Raw genomic sequence first — 24,151 nt, 5'->3', positions numbered from 1 at the left:
AACTACACCAATAATTAAAGTGGAATGAGAAAATTCCCCGATTACCGATTGTAAAGATGGACATGAATGTTTACGGTTGATAAGTTAGTGGAAATATAATTTATAGGTAAATCTTTTATATCTTAACTTAGTGATAATTATTGGAGAGTATAAATGAATAATCTAACTATCAAGTTGAAAATGGATTTAATATAGTATAATAAGAGATTTGTATATAGAAAAGTTTTGCAAAAACTACTTCATTTAAGAGCTTCAGAATAAATATTCTACAAAATCATGTAAGAAATAAACCATTATTTAAAGTGGAATAAGAAATTTTTCTGATTACCGATTCTAATGATGGACATGAATGTTTACGTTTGATAAGTTAGTAGAAACATAATTTATAGGTAAATTTTTTGAATCTTACTTATTGTCGGTTTAACCACCAATGCTACAAAACATATTATAATAACAAAACCTGAAATTAACTTTAAATTTTTAAAATTTGGCTATGACCGGTAAGCTGATGGTGAGATTTTAAGAGTATAACAAGAAGGGATAAGCTTAAGATGTTAATCCTAGGAGGCATTTCAGGCTAAGGGGATATTTGGTTTTGTAGAGCGGACGAGGGAGCAAGCTGACGACGAGCGCAATGGGAAATATCAAATATGGTGGGAAAGTAGCAGGCGAGTGTTCAGACATCGGGAGTTAAATGTACAGAAGCTCACATGCAAAATTGAAGATGAAATCAGTCTTTGGAGCATGTGTGGTGCTAAGGATATAGCAAGATTATACCCTTAGGCCACGTTCGTTTGGTGTGAGATAAGTTAACTTAATCTATCATGAAAAACATAGTAAAAAATTAATACATGATTAATTAATTATTAATTATTAAAAAAATAAAATAGATTAATATGATTTTTTAAAATAATTTTTCTATAAAAAATTTTATAAAAAATACACCGTTTAGTAGTTTGGGAAGCGTGCGCGTGGAAAACAAGAAGATAAGTTATCTTATAAGGCTTGAACGAACACGGCCTAAGGCAACCACTCTGTATTCTTTTGTTTTTTGTCTTCTCCTTTTCTCTGTTTTTTTCCGTTTGGTTATTCTTTATTTTGGGTAATTGTTTGGTTTTTTATGAAATATTTAAATAGCATATTTGAAAAAAAATTATGAATAAAACTTTTATATACATATTCTTAGCGATTTAATAGCCTGAAAAATAAACAACAGTAAAAAAACCTAAATCAACTACAAATATAAGGTTGGAAATTTAAATTTTGATAAATAGAAACGAAAAGATATAAACATTTGGTTTTTTTGACTCTTGCAGTCCATATGACCGCGTGCTAAATTTTGGTCATGAATTCTCGACCCGAACCTTAGCGACATATATTGAATTAAAGAGGCAATTAAAAGTTTGGTAACAAAGATAAACAACCCTTCAAAAATGAGCATGTGTAGTAACATATGGAGGGTTACAGACTTACAGGTATCTACTAAAATAATCAAATATTCCTTATGTCAAGGCCACAAACATTGCCATGGCTAGGACACACATTGCCAGGGACTCAGGGTGGGTCACAACTCACAAGTATTTCTTCCAACAACAGTTCATATAAGGGAGACATTCTTAAGCCAATAAAATTGCTCAATAAAATATAGTAATGTTTTTCAGCAGCCTAATACAACATCCAATAGGTATTCAATATTGTGAAAGATTTCAATCAACCATACCAAAATAGGTGAAACCCACTTTATGACCTTGCGTCATATTCATTGCTGATGCCCTTATTGTGTGTTGGATCATTGCTAATAGCCTAATACATAGTATGATGTAGGCCTTTCCCTACACTAGATCTTTCGCCAAAAACAAAAACAAAAATGGGTACAATATGAATTCAACATCACATTGGGTTTATCTTGGCTCAAGTTCAGTGATCGAAACCTCGTTTGGTGACATGGGCAACCGGTCTGTGCACTGGCTACCTCCACGGTACGGTTCCGAGTACGTATCTGAGCTGACACTGCTCTTTTGGACGCAAAATGCCGGCCTCGATGGTGCCTGGACAGAGACAGTGCTGCTGCCAAGCATGACATTCACCACTGACATCATTGGTCTATCTATGGGGTCTTCCTGAACACACAGGAGCCCAATGTTAACGCACTTCAAGATCTGGTCTCTGGGACAACGCCCAGCCAAGGATGAATCCGCAAGCTCTGCAACTGTTCCTGCCGTCCAGTGCTCCCACACCTGCATTTGATAGTAGGTAAAATTATGTGATGATATCAATACAAGCTTTTGTTTGGGTGTACAGTTTGCAAAATAGCTGAACTGCCGAGGCACTCACCAAACTCAAGAGATCAACCGATTGGTCGGAGTCGTAGGAGACATTGTTCTTCCTTCCCGTGACGATCTCTAAAATCAGAACACCGAAGCTGAAAACATCTGATTTGATGGAGTAATGCCCGCGCATGGCATACTCGGGGGCCATGTATCCACTGCAGCGAGAAATTCTCTGATGTCATGGACTAATGTACAACTAAATATGTTATTTAGCCAATGATATCACTAGAACTTACTATGTTCCAACGACACGATTTGTGACATCCTGTGATTGGTCATTTCCAAATAGCCTCGCTAGGCCAAAATCTGAAATCTTGGGATTAAACTCGGAATCTAACAGAACATTGCTCGCTTTGAGGTCCCGGTGAATTATCTTCAGCTGAGAATCTTCATGGAGATATTGTAAGCCTCGAGCGATCCCATTGATTATCTTTGATCTTTTCCACCAATCTAGCACACTGCTTCTGTCAGGATCTGTCACATAGAAGAAGAAGCTTCAAAATTGTACAGAAACAATTTCAGTTGTTGATTCAGTTTCGCAAAATGGCAAAGAGTTGTTACCAAACAAAATTGTGTCGAGGCTTTTGTTAGGCATGTATTCATACACAAGTAATTTTTCGTGTTCTTCCAAGCAAACACCGACAAGTCTCACCAAATTCTTGTGTTGAAGCTTAGCAACCAAAACAAGCTCATTTTTTAACTCCTTTATCCCTTGTCGAGAACTCTGAGATAGCCTTTTCACTGCTATTTCTCGATCACCAGGGAGGAGTCCCTGTATAGATAGATAATTTACAGGTTCAAATTGTAAAACATTGAATAAAAACACTACAATGAAATGGTAAAGTTAGGACCTTATAAACTGCACCGAACCCTCCTTCACCAAGCTTATTGCTCTCGTCAAAGTCATTTGTTGCCTCTTGTAAAGTTGATAGACTAAGAATGAGCGAATCAATATCTTCTATGTCCTCCGGATCTGTTTGATCTATTGTAAGAGAAAAAAGTTCTGTAATGGTGTAATGCATTAATGGGATTCTTTGTATGAGAAATGTCACTGCTTATATATGAACTTAAGTGTCTTTCTAGTGTATTGGGAACACTGAAAAACAATGGGATACGAATGAATTACAGTGACTTACATGGTATTGATGGCTTTCTTGCTCGTTCCCTCTTTCTCTTCCTTAGATAAAAGCATATTACTACAGCAGCCAGTATTGCAGCGACTATAGGCAATGCAATGGCTAAAACCCTACCAGTTCTGTTCCCTGTTCATCCCATAAATGGAATGCATCAGCATCAACTTTTAAGGAAAAAAACATGGAAAAGTGTAATAAAATTCTGGACAAAATGATTCCTCCACCATGTTATAGCATATATTTAATTAACTCTTCTTTAGACAAATCCACAAATATAACAAAAGTCCTTTTTACTATTCTTAAGATGGTACCTCAATTTACCACATATCTAGTGTAAAAAATTGGTACCTCCATATACTTTTTTCAAGAACCACAAAATCTCTCTCACAAATATAAACAATTTTAACATCTTCAATGTGTATAATCAATAGTTCTACAAGCTTTAGGCACTATTTGTTTCAATAGTTCTACAAGCTTTAGGCACTATTTGTTTCAACAGTTCTACAAGCTTTAGGCCCTATTTATTTTAGCTAGGGATTATTGTGATATGAATTATTGAGTCGGATTACTGTAAGCTAGATTATTATAAGCTAAAGTAGAAAGAGATGATAGAGATAGGTAATTATTTTAAAGTATCTCAGGGTAATGGGTCTAAAGCCACCCATTATTCTAAAAAAAAAACATCTTTGGATGAGCTTATCATATTATAGTAATCCGAACTCTAGGTTATAATAATCTGTTGCAATAATCCATTTGTTTGTTTCAAATTACTCCTATAAGCCAGATTATAATAATCCTACGCTGAATCAAATAGAACCTTAATATGAGTGGTAGAGGTTGATGCATAAAAACCGAGCTCGAACACCTCTGAGTCTGAGTATGCTATTTGCGCTTCAATTCCAGGAATTAAATAACCATGATATTTTTGAGTATTGAGTTAAGTTCTTTATCAAGTGCACAATCAAGAAAGCATGTTGTATATGACCAATTAATCTAAAGGGAAGACGGATGCATTCATGCAGTTAGGCTGTGAACATCAGACCAGAACACAAGATTTGAAAGAACATTCTTTCATCCAAACCATTTCATACTAAAAAAAAATAATCATGGAAGACTAATACAATATATCTTTTCGTTTCTACTTATGCTATAAATCAAAATTTGAATTTTCAACCTTAAATTTGGAGTTGATTTTGTGGTTTTTTATCGTAGTTTATTTTTCACCCTTTATTTTTAGATTGCTAAGAGCTATGATATAAAAGTTCTTTTCATAAATTATTTTTCATTTACAAATATGTTTTTTTCTCTCTCTGTAAAAAATCAACGGATGACCACCTTCTAACTTCCAACAGGAAGATGTGTTCCGGGGTGACCTCTGCAGGAACTTCTATGGATAGGATTCAGTCATGGATACACAACTGATCAGAACTCAGGGACTTCGATTTTTCTTCTCTCAAATCAATATAAAGGACACGTACCCAAGCAGCTGATAGCTACCGGACTACAAGGCAAGACCAAATACAAGAAAGAGTAGAAAATCACCAGACATATTTGGAAGTTTTTCGTCCCAGAATCATATATTTTGTGTACTTCCGTGCAGAACAATTACTACGAAAAGGAACTTTTTGTTTTTCTGTCAGAAAATGTACAGTGAAGGACCGGAGTGCTGTGGAATTGTCAATAAATCGACAGTTCTTTACTATAGTTTGCTGACCGCTTATGTACCAAATCAAACACCATTTCAAATTCCTACAGTAAAATCAAGCAGTATTTATATTGTAAACCATCAAATTACATGATTGTTAAAATTGCTGGATGCATCTGTGGATTGATACCCTGTCCTGGCCAACTCAAGTTCAGGCCATTTCAGAGAGCAGAGTACTGTTTTTCCACTTCGAAATTCTATCTTAGAACAGCAACGTCGTACAGGGGAAAAAAAAAGGTGCAAGTAAATTGCAAACAATATATGAGATTTGTAGCAATTTCACCCGACTCACCTCCTTCGGTGGTGACTGTTGGCGTCACGTTCACTGGCGCTGGAGATGGCGCCGGCGGCGGTCCTAGCGATGCCGCCGGGAGCTGCAGCAGGGAGACGCCGTTGAAGAAAGAGTATGTCTCGTACCTGTAGTTGCACCGGAGTCCGAGAATCCGGCCGCCTTGCTTCCCGCTGAAATACTTCGGCATCATCGCAATGATGCTACCGAGGCAGTTCCGGCAGTCGGCCGTCGCCATGTCCGGCGTGCACTGCGCAAGCCCGTAAATCTTGATGCCGCCGAACACCTCCTCCCCCGTGCCGAACCGCTTGGACGAGTTGGCCGCCGCGTAGTCGGCGGTGGCGTTGATGAGGACGCCCACGGCGCTGTCGAACACCTTGGCCGGCGCGGACACGTTCTGCGTGTTCATGAGGATGAGGAACGCGCCACCGCCGCCGGTGGGGGAGGCGACGAAGTTCTGGTTGGAGAAGCGGAGGACGCAGTGGTCGTAGAAGACGGTAGCGTCCTTGTTGAAGGGGCAGAGCTGCTGCGCGTCCTGGAAGGCGGTGGCGACGCAGTCGGCGCAGGCGGAGGCGTTGGCGACGTCGCCGCGGCAGAGCGCGAGCGCGTAGACGACGTCCGGGACGGCGCCGAGGCTCTCCTTGGCGAAGAGTGTCCGGGACGATGAGGCGTTCTTGGGCAGGGTGGCGGAGAGGCGCCGCAGGTTGGCGTGGTACGTGTCGTTCCGGGTGTAGTTGCCGCTGCTGCCGCAGAAGTTGCCGAGTGGCTGGCCGGCGACGAGCCGCGGCGGTAGGAGGAAGGACAGGAGCGTCGCCGCGACGGCGGCGGCGAGGCGGGTGGGGAGGAGGTGGCCACGGCACGTGGCCATGGTGTTCGATGAGGAGGGTCGTGGGCGAAGCCGCGAAAGAGCGATAAATGAAGAAGAGAAGAAGAAGAGATGGGAGTGGGTGGGCCCCACGCTGACTGGGGTGGGGCTCAGTTTGACTCGGCTAGAGCTACTGTTGACGATCCTGACACAGCGGGACCCGATATAATGATGTTGGGCCCACGTCAAGCTAACGTGATGACCAATTGACCATGGCATGACCGGGGTAGCTGGTGCTGGGTCGAACACATCACTCTCTCAGGGTCCGTTTAGTCCTAAATTTTTTTCCTAAAAACAACGTGTGTAATGTTTCGATTTCTAGATACAGTGAAGAATAAAAACATAGACGAAAATAAAAACTAATGGTATAGTAAGAGAAAAAAATCGTGTGACGAATTTTTTTGAGCCTAATTAGTTTATGATTAGTTAAAAGTCCTATAGTAACCCACATATACTAATGATAAATTAATTATACTCAAAAGATATAAAAATCTCACAGTTTCTAAGCCAGCTAAAAAATTTGTTTTTCTCGTTCGAATAAAAAAACTTCTTCAAATATTCGATAAAATGTCTGAGAAGTAACGCCCCGTCGGAACAAAACGAGCCCTCAGTCTCAAACGCTCTCAGACAAGAGAGCCCCACGCGTAACGCACCGTTTCTCCACGCTACGCTAGCAGCCAGTAATAACCAGGTGACACGACAGGTTCGCGTGGAACCTCAGGCGTATCGAGGAATGTGAGCTTAGATTTTTATTAATCCGTACATTGCAATGGGTTTAAACAGAACATGAAAAATTAAAAAAATACTCACTTGACCCATACTTGTTTTAATATTATAGCTAGCCACAAGGTCACTTTGTGATCTTGTATTCAAGCTTGAATTTTTTTCAACAAATAAAAGGGACACTTCCAATTCCAAAAGAGAAAATTACGATTCCAATTCCAACGAACGGTGTATTCGACGCGGAATTCGACACGGAAGTGTTACCGACGTTTGAAAGTATGTGCTTCTGGTCGAGAGTGGAACATTTTTGTGATTGATACCGTCTATTTTCATGCTATAGATCGAATTTCCTCATTCCAAATATATAGATGAAAATAAAATAAAACAATAATATTAAATATATGTCTAGATTTATTAATACTCATATCAATATAACAAAGGCTAAGGTGATGTTTGGATGCAACTAAAACTTTTTAATCCTATCACATCGGATGTCTGGAAACTTATTATAAATATTAAACGTAGACTATTAATAAAAATCATCCATAATCTTAACCAAAATTCGTGAGACGAATCTATTGAGCCTAATTAATCCGTGATTAGCCTATGTGATGCTACAGTAAACATACACTAATTATGGATTAATTAGGCTTAAAAAATTTGTCACACGAATTAGCTCTATTTAGGTAATTAGTTTATAAGTAGTCTACGTTTAATATTTATAGTAAGTGTCAAATATCCGATGTGATATGGACTAAAAAGTTTTAGTCATATCTAAACACCTCCTAAAAAATCTTACACGGTCAAATAGAGATAATATAAGCTAAACAGAGACATGTACCGCGTGTGCACAATTATCAATCCGCATGGCCCAACATTACATCAGGACCGGCCTTTCCATTTGATTAATCGGAAGAACAAGAAAAACAGAAAAAATCCATATTTTTTTTCTGTTAGTTATACACGAGAGGAAATAAATTGAGGAAATCCGCGGAACGGGGACACGGTACTGAGGCGTTGAGCGGTAACACCGTGGATCTACGCCACCGGGGCGGTGCTGCCGGGACATTTAATTTTTTTTTCTAATCTTACGAATATTCATAACAGATTTATCACCGAACCCACGTGTCGTAGACTCATGAGAGCCTACCTATTATAGAAAGTGGAAAATCTATTTTAACCACTCATAAAAGTGCCGAAAAGTTAAATCACCCGGTGCTGCCTGGTGGTTTCTGTGGCACTGGCATAGTGCATGTTTATAGGTCTGCGTCCCAGGCGTGTATTATGTGTATGGTAAGGGCATGCACAGTGCGCCGAGGTAGCGAGGAGACATAGTCCACCACGTCGGCGCACTCTTGACAGATGGCAATGGACCACCATGTCCTAGCAGAGAGCCGTGCGTCTTGTAGAGGCAACGTATGGCTTCATTAGAGTGTCAAAGAAACGTCCTGATCTGTGTTGACAAAGTAGGAGGGAGGAGACAGGCGTCTGAGATGGAGTGGGTCAGCATACGAGATGTTGGTCACCGTCGGCCCACCACCACTCGACCTTGATCCGCCGCCGCCGAGCTCGCTTCGTCGCTGATCCCCCGTCGCTAGGGTCGCTCCGTCGCCGTCTCCTAGATCTTTCGCCACCGGGCTCGCTCCGCCACCGCCCGAGCTCGATCTGTCATCGCCAGGCTTGCTCCGTCGCCGCCGAGGTCACGCCGCCGTCGCCAGTCAGCTCGCTTCGACGTCGCGCGCTTCGCTGCAGCGGAACCTCGATCTGCCGACGCCTGGCTAGATCCGCCGGCCCCGGCATCGCTCCGTCAATGTTGGGGTCGCTCCACAACCGTCTGCCAGATCTATCGCCGCCGGGCTCGCTCCACCATCCCCGATCTCGATCCGCCGCCGTCGGGGTCGCACTGTCGTCGCCAGTCAACTCACTTCGCCATTGTGCGCTCCGCTAGGGTAGAACCTCGATCTGCCAACGCCGGGCTAGATCCGCCGGCGCCGACATTGCTATGTCCATGCCGGGGTCGCTCCGCCGCTGGTGTCGGGCTCGATTTGCCCGGTAGAGAGCAGATGAGGAGAGGCGTCAGGAGAGGGGGGGAAAGAGGAGAGGCGTCGGAGAGAGTGGATTGGAGTGTGCACGTGATTCTCTCCGTAAAAGAAAAGGATAAGGGCTGAAATGCAAAAGAATATATACGTGGCTTGCATTAAGAGCTAGTACCCTTTTTCCCATGTGACATGCTAGAACTACTCTGCAAGCCCTAACTAGCATTGTTAGCCGTCGCTGCAGCACTATTGTGGCACTGTGGAGCCATGGCACGTATATTTCCATAATTCTTCTTATGTGTGCAGCTGCGTGTGCATTCATGTAAAATTTACAGAAGATAAATATATATATTACTTTCTGAGAAATATCCGTATTATGAGGTGATTGTCTAGTACTTTTAAGAAACAAAAATTAAACGGCATATTTATAAACGAAAATAATTTGGGAGTAAAACTTTTATATACGTATTCTTAGCTATATAAAAACTCAAGCTAGAAAATAAAAGTTTAGTGAAAAATCTTAAAATTGACTCTAAATTTATGGTCAAAAATTTAAATTTTGATTTATAAGCATGAGTAAAAGCAGACTGAGTGGGAGTGTTAATTTCCGGCTCTAGTGCTCCACAGTCTTGGAAAGAAAAACTGCGTGTACATCTTGTGTGGAAATGTGACGTTTTCTTATGCAGCAAACTGGATTTGCTTGTTCAGTGCTGAGCGATCTATAGGCTTACAATCAGAAGTTGAGTAGTTGACACCCTGCATCAAATGCAGTATGGATATCAGTTTAGAGTCTGACTGATCAAGATCTCCAAGAACTCTGCAGTTGCCTACATCACATTTATATTTAACCAAGTTGAAATATTCGTGCTGTTTGTAATAAAACTGTTCGCATTTCTGTTGTGAAGAAACGAAACCAGATGAAACAGACCTGAACTGAACGAACAGATACAGCATCCTAAGGCAGCAGGTTGGCACTGGCAGCGCCTTTTCTGCTAGCTCTCCACTCCTGAAGGAACATGAACAGCACACAGGCGATCCCCATTACTTGCAACAGCAGCATCATAGGAAAATCGTCGACCAAAATTTCCAACCACCGAGACGACATACCTGAGAATTAAGTGGATGTTAATGGGGGCGAATAATGATTGGCACGGTGAGTAATGTATGATCAGATATATGTAGGATCATAAAGGCCTTTCGCATTCTAAAAGCTAGCCAATGAGATGAAGGGCTCTCCCATTTATATCTTAGGTCATTTGTCTCTCCACAACCAATATGAGACTATTCAACAATCTTTCCCTTCATTAGTGTCTCTGGACCCTTCACTGTCCCTTCACCTTATAGTTAAATAAAAGAGAAATAAGTTTACTCTAAAACAAAATTTAGTTTATTTAATCGAACTAGAGCTAACTCTGAAGCTATTAACAAAGTAACCTCTAAGTTATCTGCGGATTAACCCATGCCCTTCTATAGGAATGAAACAGAGTACCTAGAAACCGCATCGATCATGTAAATTTGTTGCACAAAATCAGATCAGCATCACTCACGATCGCCGAAGATGGCCACGGCTGGTACGACGCGCACGACTTGCTCCCTGCGGTGGACGTTGTGGTAGCTGACACGGCACGCGCGGAGGTCGGCCATGGCGCGCCTGCTGTACGGGCACACCAGCTGCGCGTGCCGGAAGGCCGTGGCGAGGCAGGCGGCGCAGCCCGACGACGAGTTGCAGAAGCCGTACGCGGAGATCTCGTCGGGTCGCTCGCCGGCGAGGACGCTGGCGAAGGAGGAGGAGGACCCGTTCACCTTGGCCGGGAGCGTGCCGGCGAGATACCGCAGGTTGGCCTCGTAGGAGCTGTTGGGAGCGTACTGGCCCTGGTTCCCGCACGCGTGGAACGCCGAGCGGTGGTCGTCGTCGTCGTCGAGGGCGTCGGTGGCCGCGGCGGACAGCGGCGGCGCGACGAGGGCGAGCACGGTGAGGAGGAGGGCCGCGGCGGCGCGAGGCATCGCCGCTGTAAGAGATGATTCAGCCACTGCGCGATTGCTCGAATGCTCCGGTCAGTCCGCCAGGGGCATTTTCTATCGATGGTGGATTAATTGAGCTTTGTTGACTTTGACTGTTGACTACTGCCTTTGTCCGATAATATACGAAATTCTGACTACTCACTTATAATTTTTAATCATTCGTCTTATTTAAAAATTTAATGTATTTATAAAAATTTATAAGTAATATTTAAACTATTTTTAATAATAAAGAATATATAAATAAAATAAATAATACTTTTAATTTTTTTAATAAGACGAGTGGTCAAACATCGTAAATAGAAAGTCAAAATCCCTTATAATCTAATCTAGCACGGAGGGAGAAACAAACAACCATTTAGTAGTCAACAGCTGCCAACGGCGGAAAAATTAAGAACTCAATTACTATATATTGGTTCTTCTTATTTTCGACGATCTTTTTGTCGGCCACGTTCCCGTCCAGCCAAACGGTGGGATTAATTAGTCTTTAATATCACCGTGAGCATGCTTCGCAAATTGTTACATAGGACGACGACTAGAGGATGAGGTTCCGTTCAGACGACGGGATGGTTAACAAATCCACGACACTAGTCATGATAGTGGCAGGGGTGAAGCCCGTAATAACAGCAAAAGTTGGAGCCAAAAGAGAAGGAAAATGAAGAAGAGGAGATCTGATGGCAAACAACTTGTCAGCAAGCCAAAAGATGCGGGCAGTGCCTGTGCTCATCCCGTATGTACTAGGTTTGATACTTGCAAGTCAACTCTATATCAAGATAACAACATAGGTATCAAATATGAGCTGCGTTCGTTTAACCCCGTAGGCTGAACTAATCATCGTTTTCCATTAGCATGTTTTCAGACTACTAAATGATGTATTTCGTGCAATAATTTTCTATATAGAAATTGTTTTAAAAGATCAAATAACTCTATTTTTAAATTTTTAATAAATAATACTTAATTAATCATGTGCTAATTATGTTTATCATTTTCCATACGGCTAATAGCCATGGTACGTATGGACCTATGGTGGTAACAAGGTTAATATCTATAGACATCAGTGACGTGATACCATATGTATCAAACTTGGTATCTGTGGTATCGGCTGGTATCTTTGGCATCAGTCATGATACCATGTGTATCAAACCGGGTACCAATGAGTATCGACCAGTACCTCATACCCCAAGTATGATACTTGTGGTATAAATCGAGAATGCATACCTACACACAATATTGTGCGAGTAGCACAGCAGGCTAGCGAGTAGCATGACGGTTGTGCCACCATGTTGGTCTAGATATAGTAGTTTACTTCCATCTTCCCCTCCGCTACCTTTGACGGTTGTCTAGGAAGAGGAGTCCGCGCCGGTTCATGTCCACCCCGATAGCCTTCGTTTGTTTGAGCTAGATCTAGTGGAGCCACCATGCCATGAGCATGACATGGTTTGACCACCCTTATCACTAACATACGCTCAAGCCGGACCAACGTTGGATAGGAGCACACATCCAAATCCAGTGCTAGTGGCCTAGTCCTCAACTTGCCGACAAATGGAAAAGAGGGGGTGAAGGAGAAGAGAGAGGACACAAGGAGGAGTGGTGGCCTTGAGAGTTGAGACTCAGGAAGACAAAGAAATAAAAGTTGATGGGCCATATACATAGAGGATCTTGACGAACAGATTATTAAAGTATCCCGTTGGATGAAACTTCATACAAGTAGTCTTTCTGATGGTTAGATGATGAGCACGCCTTTCGAATTGTTGAACGACTTTTTTTAAAAAAATCTTGCTATATGTAAATGTCCTTAAAAGATCAATAAATTCATTATTTTAATTATCGTGAATGAGTTATGGTGTTCTCGGTGCTGCCAATTAGCTTATCCAAATAGCTATACGAAAAACGTAAAAGAAAACAAAAGAAAACGTAAACAAATTCATTTTATTAGTCGTTAATTGGATCTTCATTTGATCTTTACGATGATGAGAAATGCATTCTAACAGAAGATACAAGCCGTTCATCACTTCATCTTTTGGACGACACGTCGACATCCAGTCATTGCGCGCATGTGCCCATGCTAACTTTTTTTTAAGTTAGGGAAGCCTACGAATAAAAACGGTACGGAAATACCCGTTTTGAAAATAATAATATAAAAATGATATCTTATCGACCATTACTCTTTTAAAATTTAATATTTTTAGTTTTAATTTAAACTTTATTGAATTTCATACTAAGCAATGCAATTCATAAACATGAAAATTTTCCGACGCACCGATACCGTTTTCAAAAATATTATCAAAATATGATACCGTTTCCGAGTGCTTCCAACAGTTTTGATCCCTAGGGAAGTGCACTCGTTAACGGATTGGTTGGGCCGGGTAGGCACCAAGTGAGAAGTCCACAAGACGGATGGTACATATACCATGTTGGGCCTTACGGAGGAGGGCCCGACGAGACCTGAAGAAGAGGCCTATCTCACCAGGCCATACCAAAATGATGGTCCATGTGAGTAAGCAGTGATCGACCACCAAGCATTGTAGAGGGAACGATTCGTTTTTTCTTTCCCGTAACCCATGAAACGATTACAACAACGTGTATTTCAAATAAAAAACTTTCTAGATAAATATGCAACACCGCTCCATTCTAGTAGAATGATTGGTTGTGTAATACTCTTTAGATCTTGACTTAATAGGGTTTGTGTTTTGTCTCGTGATTTCCTTCCCCTATCCTCCTAGGAGGCCAGTGTATTTATACTGATAAATATGTCCCCTCCATGACAGTTACCTTAGAATAAACAAGAAAAAAAAACCTTTGGCTAAGAAAAAGGACATGTTGCTCATTCTGCACTCTCCATCCAGTTGTATGATCCGTGTGATCTATCCTCGGTGGTAAAAGCCTGTATTTTTTTGATTTGGCCCTTTTATTTTTTAGATTTAAAAACTAAGCAACATCACATTTTGTTCTCATATATTAATTTTTGGGTACACCAGTAATAATGATGTGGCCAAATAATGTTACCATGTCAATGGCCAACATAAACATTATTTGGTCACACTACCCACTAGCGTGACAAAAGAACGTTGTTATGCCAACTAAGCCTGATGGAAGCGTTATTTGCCCCTTGAGTGGTTCGAAGGTTAAAAGGGCATGAGAGTTTAGTTTTAAAATAAAAAAATAAATGGTCAAATAATTAAAAAATCATGATATGTTTAATGTATAATCATCCATCTTTCAGTGTATATGTCTATCTTATATGACTAGGCCCTTTTATTTTTTAAAAAAATTTAAAACTAAACGCTCTCAATAATTTAAGTTTGGTCTAAATCTTTCACCACGATAGTGGTATTGGTATTGCAGAAGAACAATGCATGCTTAGTGTCTGATGTGGCATCATTTTTCAGCACACCACTAGCGTGGTCGAAATGTTCTGATCTACAAAATAAAATGCGGGGGTTGAAATTTCAAAATTAATAAATAAAAAGATACAAATAATGACACATTTCCCCATATATATATATATATATGTTGCAGTACTAATGAAAGAAACACCAATTCTTACTAGGAGAAATCCGGGGTTTCAATCAACCAGTGCATTATTTTTTGCTAACGACAACTACCGGACGCACACGTGCTACCCCCCGAACAAATCGTCAACAATCAAGTTCGCATTAAGACGGTTTGAATAGTCGGCGCCATGCCACACACCTAACATGGCACCTGTTCGTGCCAAAAGCCAACCCAGCGACTTAAAAGTATCTTGATGTTATTACCCCCACAAATCTATGCGACTGACCTGTCGCAATCATTTACACCCATCGTATTACTTCTGTTTCTATTTATAAGATAAAATTTAAATTTTTATATTAATTTAGAGTTGGTTTTTGATGTTTTATCGAAGTTTATTTTTCAACATTAAATTTTAGATAACTAAGAATATATATATATACATACATAAATTTTATTCATAAATTATTTTTTGTTTATAAATAAGATTATTTATGATCCTTAAAAGTATCTTGATGTATTAAAAATTTTAGTACAAAATTATATCTCAAGATACTGAATTTTTACACTGAAAAATATAGTACATTGCGTAAATATGTTCATAAAAAAACCAACAATCACTCCTCCTTTTTAGATGACGCTTTTTTCGTTCATCAATAACACTGTACTCTCCCTTGCATGATAGTACAGCAACAAGCTCTTTGGCTCCAGTGGTACCCATTACTGCGTTTCTCTGTACGAACAACAACGTAGCATCCATACCGTACATACAGTGATGCAACCATGCAACGAACTGTAGATCGATGTGTATGCCCCGTGTCCATGTGGAGGGCAGAAATCCGTGTGCACATTCACACACGGAATAGTGTTTGTGTTTGTGTGTGATCGGTCACGAAAAGGACGGCCCAATGTGAAGGGAGGGGGGAGAGAACGTGTAATGGTCGACGGATGTGTGTTATGTCTCGCTATCTGCCTTCCTCGATGGTGGTGATGGTGACGTCGTTGTTGGTGCTGCACGAGTCGGTGAACCGCCACCGCGACCGCCGGTCGCCGTCGCCGGCGACGTCGTCGGCGCCGTAGTCGCTGGAGACCCTCAGCTGGTAGTGCGGCGGCGGCAGCGGGTCCGGCAGCGGGACGCCGTCGCTGCCCAGCATCGCCGCCACGTCCGTCATCGCCGGCCGGTCCGTGGCGTTGTCCTGCACGCACAGCAGCGCCACCTTCACGCACCGCGCGATCGCCGCCGTCGCCGCCGCCGCACCCGCCGCCGCACCGTTGCTTTCGCCCAGCGTCGGGTCGATCAGCTCGCACTCTCTCCCTTCTCTCCACAGCTGCCACGCCTGCAAATTAAGAGGGTGATTATTTCAATTTTTTTAAATAAAATGATATATTTGTTGACGAAAATAGCTTATAAACTACTATGAAAACTCTAAAATTAATTATAAATTTAAGTTTGAAAATTTAATTTTTGACTTATAGAAAAAGTGAAAAGATAGAGAAGTAAAGGAACACAAAAAAAATACATCAAATCGATTGACCATTTTATCTGTCCTTGTTAGTGATGTAAAATCATCTTGCTGATGCAGGTCAAGCTAGATGTGAAACCGTTGACATAATTGATAAACCGTAACGGATAAGCCGCATGCTCCGTATTTAAATTCCACGAACGCGACAAGTACGGTTTCGATTAAGAAAACACAAAAAAAAAAATTGGTCGTAGGATGGTACAGTAATAATGTCGTTATTTTCAGCGAGGAGATAACCAAAAGAAGGCGAGGCAACGTACGAATCCGAGGAGGTTGACGAATTCGCCGTAGTGCTGGTGGCCGCTGTTCCTCTTGCCGCTGACGATCTCGAGCAGCAGCACGCCGAAGCTGAACACGTCGGACTTGACCGAGAAGATGCCCTCCGACGCGTACTCTGGAGCCATGTATCCACTGCGTACGTAAACCACCGGAACAATTAATACCCATCTGTTAAGTACAAAATACACTCGACCTTTATCTTGTAAAAGACAGTACAAAACACCTGAAGAGAGCATCACCATAGCTTAATTAATTTTGCCCCGCTGGCCCGTTGACATGCTAATAATCAATACGAGTATACAAGTACTGCTATATACAAGTACCGGTATATCCGTTCCATAATAAATATATCTCTATGAGATTTGCTCCGGTCCAACAAAAGTATCTCGAGGTACCGATAACTCGAGGTACCAAATCATTTCTTAACATTGGATCTAGCTGAGTAGGATATGTATTATTAGATCCAACGATTATAAATGACTTGGTACCACGAGGTACCGGTACCTTGAGATACTTTTTGTTAGTTTTTATTGGAGAAGTAAATCTCTATCTCTATAGTTCGCTTGCTATTATAGTACCTTGAAATGTACATTGAGATACCAAAAAATTTAGTGTAAAGAGATTTACTCCGGTCTAAAAAAAAGTATTTCGAGATACCGGTACCTGGAGGTACCAAATCATTTTCCACCATTGGATGTAGTTGAGTAGGATATGCAATGTTAGATCCAACGATCAGAAATGATTTGGTATCACGAGATACTTGGACTGAAACAAATCTCTCTTAAAAATGGTCTATTACCAAACATATATAATACTACGCTATATATCATCTTCATTATCTATAAATTTTTTAGTTTTGTATGGTACTAGGAGTTTGCATATTTGCTAGTGCAAAATTTGACAAAACTATTAAATTATTTACTGTAAAATCTAGTACGTATCAATATTTTTCTAAAAGTACTTAAACAAAAATATACTCTCTCTTTCCTTAAATGTTTGACACCGTTAACTTTTTTTTATATATGTTTGACTATTTGTCTTATTCAAAAAATTTACATAATTATTAATTATTTTTATATCATTTTATTTATTGTTAAATATACTTTTATGCATATAAGTAGCTTTATATATTGATAAAAAATTTAAAGAAGACGAATAGTCAAATGTTCATAAAAAAATCAACGGGGTCAAATATTTAGGGACGGGGTTGTATTATGTTATTCTTACTAGGTGCCGACGACTCTGTTGGTGTTGGCCTCGGTCATGTTGGAGACGAAGATCCTGGCCATGCCGAAGTCGGAGATCTTGGGGTTGAGGTCCCTGTCCAGCAGTATGTTGCTGGCCTTGAGGTCGCGGTGGATGATGCGCACGCGGGAGTGCTTGTGCAGGTAGAGCAGCCCCTGCGCCACGCCCTCGATGATGTGCAGCCGCTTCTTCCAGTCCAGCCGCGGCCCTTGCTCCTGGTCTACGCATGCATTTTGTTATGCATACGAAAACGACGGAGTAAAAATAGATTAGTAGATAGATTGAGGGATCAGTAAAACGTTTGACGGTAACACGTTCTTTTGACACGTTTGCTCCGATGAGTTAAGTGGTCTACAATTTCGCCTTTTCTCTTTTTTTTTTTTACTTGACGTCGATAGACTCTGCATTTTCATTTGTTTTTTTTCCTAATACTCCCTCTATTTCATAATTCCCTCTATTTCATAATACAAGATGTTTAACTTTTATGCATGCAATGTTTAATTATTTGTCTTATTTAAAAAATTATAAAAATATTATTTATTTTGCTTGCGACTTACTTTATTATGAAAAAAACTTTAAGCACGACTTGTCATTTTTCTGTATCGATACTGTGGAGTAAATTTTTAAATAAAACGAATGATCAAACGTTATAACCAAAAAAATTTAAACTTCTTACATTACATTATAAAACAAAGGTAGTATCATATTCATGAAACATCTTTTGAAACATAACTACGTGTAGGTGTACAAGTACAACTTTGATGTTGTAACTGTTTGTGTTTATATAACAATGCTTTATGCAAGAATAGAGAGAATATATCGTACCGAAAATGAAGAAGTCGAGGCTTCTGTTGGGCATGTACTCGTAGACCAGCATCTTCTCCTCCTCCTGGACGCAGCATCCCACGAGCCTCACGAGGTTGGTGTGCTGCAGCTTCGCGATGAGCTGGATCTCGTTCTTGAACTCCTTCAGGCCCTGCCCCGACTGCGCCGCCAGCCTCTTCACGGCTATCTCAGACCCATCAGACAACTCACCCTGAAGAAAAGATGGCACGCAAAAATAAAATCACGCAGGTTAGCATCAACCACTCGCATTTTCGTCAAGATTGGATGCAAATGTCAAAATTGGAGGCAAAATATCGGTATCCAAATCCATGATCCGGCTTGCCTTGTAGACAGGTCCAAATCCACCCCTGCCGAGCCTGTGATCTTCAGAGAAGTTGTCAGTGGCAGCGGCCAGGTCGTAGAAGGCGTAGAGCGTGAAATCGGTGCTGCTCTCCTCGATCCTCCAGAGCTTCAGTGCCTCCTCTGTCTTGGAGCTGTTCCTGGAATGTGCTTCCAGCTGCCGGTTCGTCTTCCCTGTGATGAAGAAATTCGGGCATTGCTGTGGTTAATTGAGCACTTGTGATGCTGGAATGGAGGGAGAAAATGATGTTTGATTTTTTGGGGGGAGGATTAGCGCCATGGTGTTACCATCTCCTTTTCTCAGTCTTTTCGTCAGTATAAAGCAGCCGGCCAGCATAAGACAGAACACCGTGATTGACACGCACAGAACGATAATTAAGGTCTTCCTATGGTTGGTTCCTGCATAACAATGAAGAAAATTAGTAGTGATAATGCAGTGATTGTTGTAGAAAAAAAATTAGTGGGCTGAGAGCGCACACCACCGTCTTATGAGCTCACAAACAAAATGACATTAATAATAATAATATGATTAGTCTTCCAGCTCAAACAAAAATGACATCAATAATAATAATAATATGATTAGTCTTCCAGCTCAAACAAAAATGACATCAATAATAATAATAATATGATTAGTCTTCCAGGTCAAATAAATTTATGTAGTAAATCTATATATCTATAACTTAATACTCCACTAGTTATGTACTCCGGAAAATCTAACTATTGAATACTTATATTATATTTATTACAACTGTAGATTTTTGTTAAATACTAATCCCTCCTTCCACAGTATAACACTTTTTAGTCCTATGGATATCAATAAAATTATACATGTATACAAACTGTATGCATTGATTAATGGATAAATCTGACAGCTGTAAAATCTTACAATATGGAAACTAGAGGACTAGTTAAATGAAATATGACATCATGCAGTACTCTTCAGTTTTAGTTTTTGTAAGATCTAATATTTTCAAATTTTAAAATTATTAAATAAGGGTTACTTCCATATTATATAAATGTAATTAATAATTGTCAACACATAATTGATATGGATTGTTAATTTAATCTAAGGTGCAATAATTTGGAAAACAGCAAATGTATTTAAAGGCTTAATATTTATAACAACAACAATGATAACCAATGTACTATTTTTATTTTGAATAATTTGTTCGTAGAAGAAATGGTCGTGGATGCCTTACCATTGCTTCCGGTTGGTGAGGGTGCGGCGTCTTGCAGCCCAATCCTGACGTCCGGCGTGCCGGCGTAGAACTGGTAGCTCTCGTACCGGAAGTTGCACCGGACGCCGAGGATGCGGCCGCCCTGCCGGCCGTCATACCACTGCCGGTTCTGCTCCTGGAGGCCCTGGAAGCAGTGCCAGCACTGCGCCGGCGAGAGGTCCGGCGTGCACTGCGCCAGGCCGTACACCGTCGGCAGCTGCGGGTTGACGAACATGACGGCGCTGGCGTAGCGGCGCACGGAGGAGTTGTAGGAGCCGTACATGGCCATCTCGCCGAAGAGGGTGCCCACCAGCGAGAGGAAGAAGCTCCGCGTCGTCGCGTTCCGGCCGTCCCACCCGAAGTAGGTCGACGCGTTCACGTCCAGGGCGTTGATCACCGGCGAGTTGTCGTCGGGGCGCGACAGGAAGTCGTCGCCGGAGTAGCGGAGGACGCAGAGGTCGTGGTAGTAGGTCGCGTCCCTGTCCCAGCCGCAGAGCGCGCGCAGCCGCTGGAACGCGCCGGAGACGCAGGCAGAGCACGCGCCGGCGTCCCTCATGTCGCCGCGGCAGAGCGCCAGCCCGAACACCCTGTCCGGCGTGGCGCCGACGGCCGCCGACGCGAACAGCGACCGGGACGACGACGCGCTGGCGGGGAGCTCCACGGCAAGAACCTCCAGGTTGCGCCCGAAGCCGCTGCCCGCCGTGTAGTTGCCGAAGGTGCCATTGCACGAGTACTCCGTGTAGGCGCCGGTGACGGCGACGGCGAGCGGCGAGCACAAGAAGAGGAAGAGGAGGAAACGTGCAGCCCACAACATGGCGGCGGTTCTCTCTGATTGCTTACGAATGGAAGAAGAGAAGATTACTGCTTCTTTCTCGGCTTCTCCATAGTTTTATGGCTCTTAAGTCAAAGGGCTTGAAGATGGTGGTTGGCTGGCAAGATGGAATTTCGCCCCTGATTATTATTTTTGTTGGATTAGTCAAATCATCAGGCTGCTGCTTTGTTGCTGAATATATTTGCTTTTACCTTCTTCTGAAACCGAATTGTTGTGCTGAAAATTGACTCGTAGATTGGCCTCAACTGAAGATTCGATGTTGCTGCAGAACCTGGTAGATGATAATATGAAATAAACATCTGTACCGCGTGGTCTGCACTGCATATTTTTTCTATGATCAACTCGTCGAATGTTGGCGGACGCAATTAAATTTCTGTTGTTCTTAGCCTGACGTACATACGTCCTGGTTATCTGTAAACAGTTACAGGCTCGCGTCAGCAATCATCAAGGGCTCAATGGTGCCAATGCCCTTACACGAGACTTATCTGTGATGAGTGCTGCAGATAAGCATCAGTACGTGCATCACGGTGCAATGAACTGCAGCTGCATTTTTGGAAGTTAAAACGGTAGAAAATTGGAAGAAAGGGAAACAATCTGAAGAACCCCTGTAGCCTGTAGGGGTGTGAACGCCGGCGAGCACTGCAAACTGGAACGATGCAGATGATGATGATGATGGTTAATCTAATGGTCGCATTTAGGTTATTGTCCGATGACGCGTTTGATTGCGCTCGCCACACTAGCCGTTCTTTGACCTTACCATGACATTACACAGTATACTACTTGTTGAATGATTTCAACAGAGGACATCACCGTCTGGCCCAGTGCAACTGTTTTCAACAGAGGACATCACCGTCTGGCCCAGTGCAAAGGAACGGAGGCATAATCGCTTGGAAAGAGTTTTTTTTTACCGTTTTTGAAAAAGTACATCTATATATCATATTTTTCAGCATAAAAATTTAATGCATTGAGATACAATTTACCTCAAGATGTTAGAATGTTTCAAAAACAAAACCTTTCAAAAAGAATGTTTTACTATTTTTTTTACCTCAGGTACTTTTTGAAAATGGTAAAAAAAAACTCTTTGGAAAATGGACAGTAGATGGGGAATATTTTGCTAAATTAGCCTACATAATGCAATTATAGGGCACACGGCAAATTTGCCTGGCTTTCCATGGTCAAATTAGAGAAAATTGCGCAAAGTGGTTACATGAGAGAAGAGATAAATCGTCAAGCCTATTATTTTCCAGAGCTCTTTCTTAAATCAAGTATGCAATAAAGGGGAGAATTGGATGTAACAACCAGGTCTAATGTCAATGGCTTCTCAACATAAATGATTTTAAGAAGGCTTAGCCACTTGATAAGTATTTAGAACGGAGATGATTGAAAAGCAGTACATCTTTTTATTTCAATCTGATTTATACATGCTGGAACTTACAGAAGGATCAAAATAGTTGCAGGTTTGGTAATTATTATCATGGTTTACAGCAGGCAATTAGGAAATTCAAGATGGGTGCCCATCAGAGCAAGCCAGCGTTGAATAGTTGTAACATTTTTTGGCTACCAATCTCTGTTATCTTTGGGGCAATCTTTTGGCTTTTTCAATGGCATATTTGTAAACCAAAAATAATTTATTTTATATATATATATATGTATGTATGTATGTATAGAGGTGTTTCTGCACCTTAGACGTAAAGCGAGTAGCTACATCTGGTAGTAGGATAGAGACTTCCTATATATATATATATATATATATATATATATATATATATATATATATATATAGCTACACCTGGTAGTAGGATAGAGGCTTCCTCTATATATATATATATATATATATATATATATATATATATATATATATATAGCTACACCTGGTAGTAGGATAGAGGCTTCCTCTATATATATATATATATATATAGGAATATTAGATACTACTAATGGGTAGTTACTCTCACCATTATTGGGTTTGATTATTGGGTTTGGATCCAATATCATGTGTTTGCTCCGGATGGAAATCAGAAAATATCAAAATACAAAAGATCGTTGCTGCTCCGTTTTATTCGCTTGTTGCTGTTCCTCTTTTTTCTCCAGATTGTTCTCTTTGTTCGCTCCCTTTTTTTTTTGCAGGAACAGAACGTCGCTGCTAATCTTTCTCCGCCGCTGCCATCACGATCCCTTCCCCTCTCCCTGCTCCGCCACTGTCAGTACGAACCCGCGGTCGACGCTCCCGCATGGGCTTCTCGCAGGCGAACCTGCTCCGCTGGAACGACTGCTTCGACATGGAAGCCCCCACCTCTTCTTTGTTTGGCATTTTTTTTTGTAGAAAAGATCGTCGCTGCTCATCTTGCTCCGCCGCTGCCATCACGATCCCTTCGCATCCCCCTGCTCCGCCGCTGTCAGTACGAACCCACGGTGGACGCTCCCGCATGGGCTTCTTGCCGGCGACCTGCTCCGCCCAAACGGCTGCTTTGCCACGAAAGCCCCACCCCCATGCCGGTTGGGATTTTGTTTGTCTTCTCTTATACATCTTTATTTTATTTTCTTGTGTTCTTGCACAGTTTTAGCTACAAAAAGTTTGTCTTGTCGCAAATTTTTAAGTTTTCTATTGTTGTGTTTGCAGCTCTTTTGTAGTCCAGGAGGACATGGAAATGTGTCAGACGCCGGCGTCGGCCATGGCGGCAAAGATGCAAGGGGTGGTGGTTCTAGTTCTGTTTTCACTAGAGCCCTCCATGCTGCTAGAGCCAAGAAGATGTATCAGAGCAAGCCTCATGTTACTAGATATTCAAACACCAAAAGAAAAACCAGCAGAATCAAGGGGAAAAAATCAGACCAAGAAAAAATTTACACCAGATGTTCTCCTGCCAATACTTTTGATTTGTTTCTGGAGCTTGGAGAACAGCAAAAGGAACTTGTGATGGAGATGTGTTTTGATGGTTTGTTGAGCATGAGGCTGACTAAACTGAACAAGCAATTTGGGGCATGGTTTCTATCGAAGCTTGACCCAACAAGGTGCACTCTGTTTGCTAGAACAAGGCATGAACTGCATATGACGTGTGAGGATGTCAGCCTAGTGTTGGGAATCCCATGTGGACGAAAGCAGATTTGGCCTGCAATAAAAAATCAGGTTACTGATGTGAAGGAGTATATTAGCCATATTTTTCAGAAGGATTCTTTTGATGGTTTAACCATTCTAGATGTTGAGAAGGTTTTGTCAAAAAGTTTTAATAGGAAGATGACTGTGCACGAACAGATTGTATTCAAGACAGCATTTGTAATCT

The 24,151-nt window shown here is 41.5% G+C and overlaps 3 protein-coding genes across 5 annotated transcripts; all 3 read right to left on the bottom strand.

Annotated features, from left to right (window-relative positions):
* Nucleotides 1-1,611: 1,611 nt before the first annotated feature.
* LOC102713378 (cysteine-rich receptor-like protein kinase 6) lies at nucleotides 1,612-6,325 on the bottom strand. Its single transcript, XM_006657730.2, has 7 exons — nucleotides 5,461-6,325; nucleotides 3,467-3,592; nucleotides 3,182-3,312; nucleotides 2,892-3,102; nucleotides 2,567-2,804; nucleotides 2,335-2,485; nucleotides 1,612-2,237 (listed from the first exon to the last, which is right to left on the bottom strand). The coding sequence occupies exons 1-7, from the start codon at nucleotides 6,323-6,325 to the stop codon at nucleotides 1,902-1,904; spliced, it is 2,058 nt and encodes a 685-aa protein (XP_006657793.1). The 3' UTR covers nucleotides 1,612-1,901.
* A 3,332-nt stretch (nucleotides 6,326-9,657) lies between these two features.
* Nucleotides 9,658-11,112, bottom strand: LOC107304553 (cysteine-rich receptor-like protein kinase 10). Of its 3 annotated transcripts, none has more exons than XM_040526208.1 (3): nucleotides 10,629-11,112; nucleotides 10,010-10,188; nucleotides 9,658-9,908 (listed from the first exon to the last, which is right to left on the bottom strand). In XM_040526208.1, the coding sequence occupies exons 1-2, from the start codon at nucleotides 11,083-11,085 to the stop codon at nucleotides 10,037-10,039; spliced, it is 609 nt and encodes a 202-aa protein (XP_040382142.1). In that variant the 5' UTR covers nucleotides 11,086-11,112; the 3' UTR covers nucleotides 9,658-9,908; nucleotides 10,010-10,036. The 3 variants fall into 3 exon arrangements, with proteins under 3 accessions (XP_040382142.1, XP_040382141.1, XP_015694663.2); XM_040526207.1 differs by having other exon boundaries at nucleotides 9,658-9,837; XM_015839177.2 differs by having other exon boundaries at nucleotides 9,658-10,188.
* A 4,075-nt stretch (nucleotides 11,113-15,187) lies between these two features.
* Nucleotides 15,188-20,810, bottom strand: LOC102701564 (cysteine-rich receptor-like protein kinase 10; the record flags this gene model as incomplete). Its single annotated transcript, XM_015839176.2, has 7 exons — nucleotides 15,188-15,929; nucleotides 16,376-16,526; nucleotides 17,622-17,859; nucleotides 18,465-18,675; nucleotides 18,808-18,998; nucleotides 19,113-19,223; nucleotides 20,024-20,810. Coding segments are annotated over 7 exons (2,061 nt in total), but the record flags the coding sequence as incomplete, so codon positions are not given.
* Between the last annotated feature and the right edge of the window lie 3,341 nt (nucleotides 20,811-24,151).

Source organism: Oryza brachyantha, chromosome 7 (genome assembly GCF_000231095.2).
Source record: "Oryza brachyantha chromosome 7, ObraRS2, whole genome shotgun sequence".
NCBI lineage: Eukaryota > Viridiplantae > Streptophyta > Magnoliopsida > Poales > Poaceae > Oryza > Oryza brachyantha.
The sequence above is the reverse complement of the archived record's forward strand: the minus strand, read 5'-3'. Positions and strand labels throughout refer to the sequence as shown.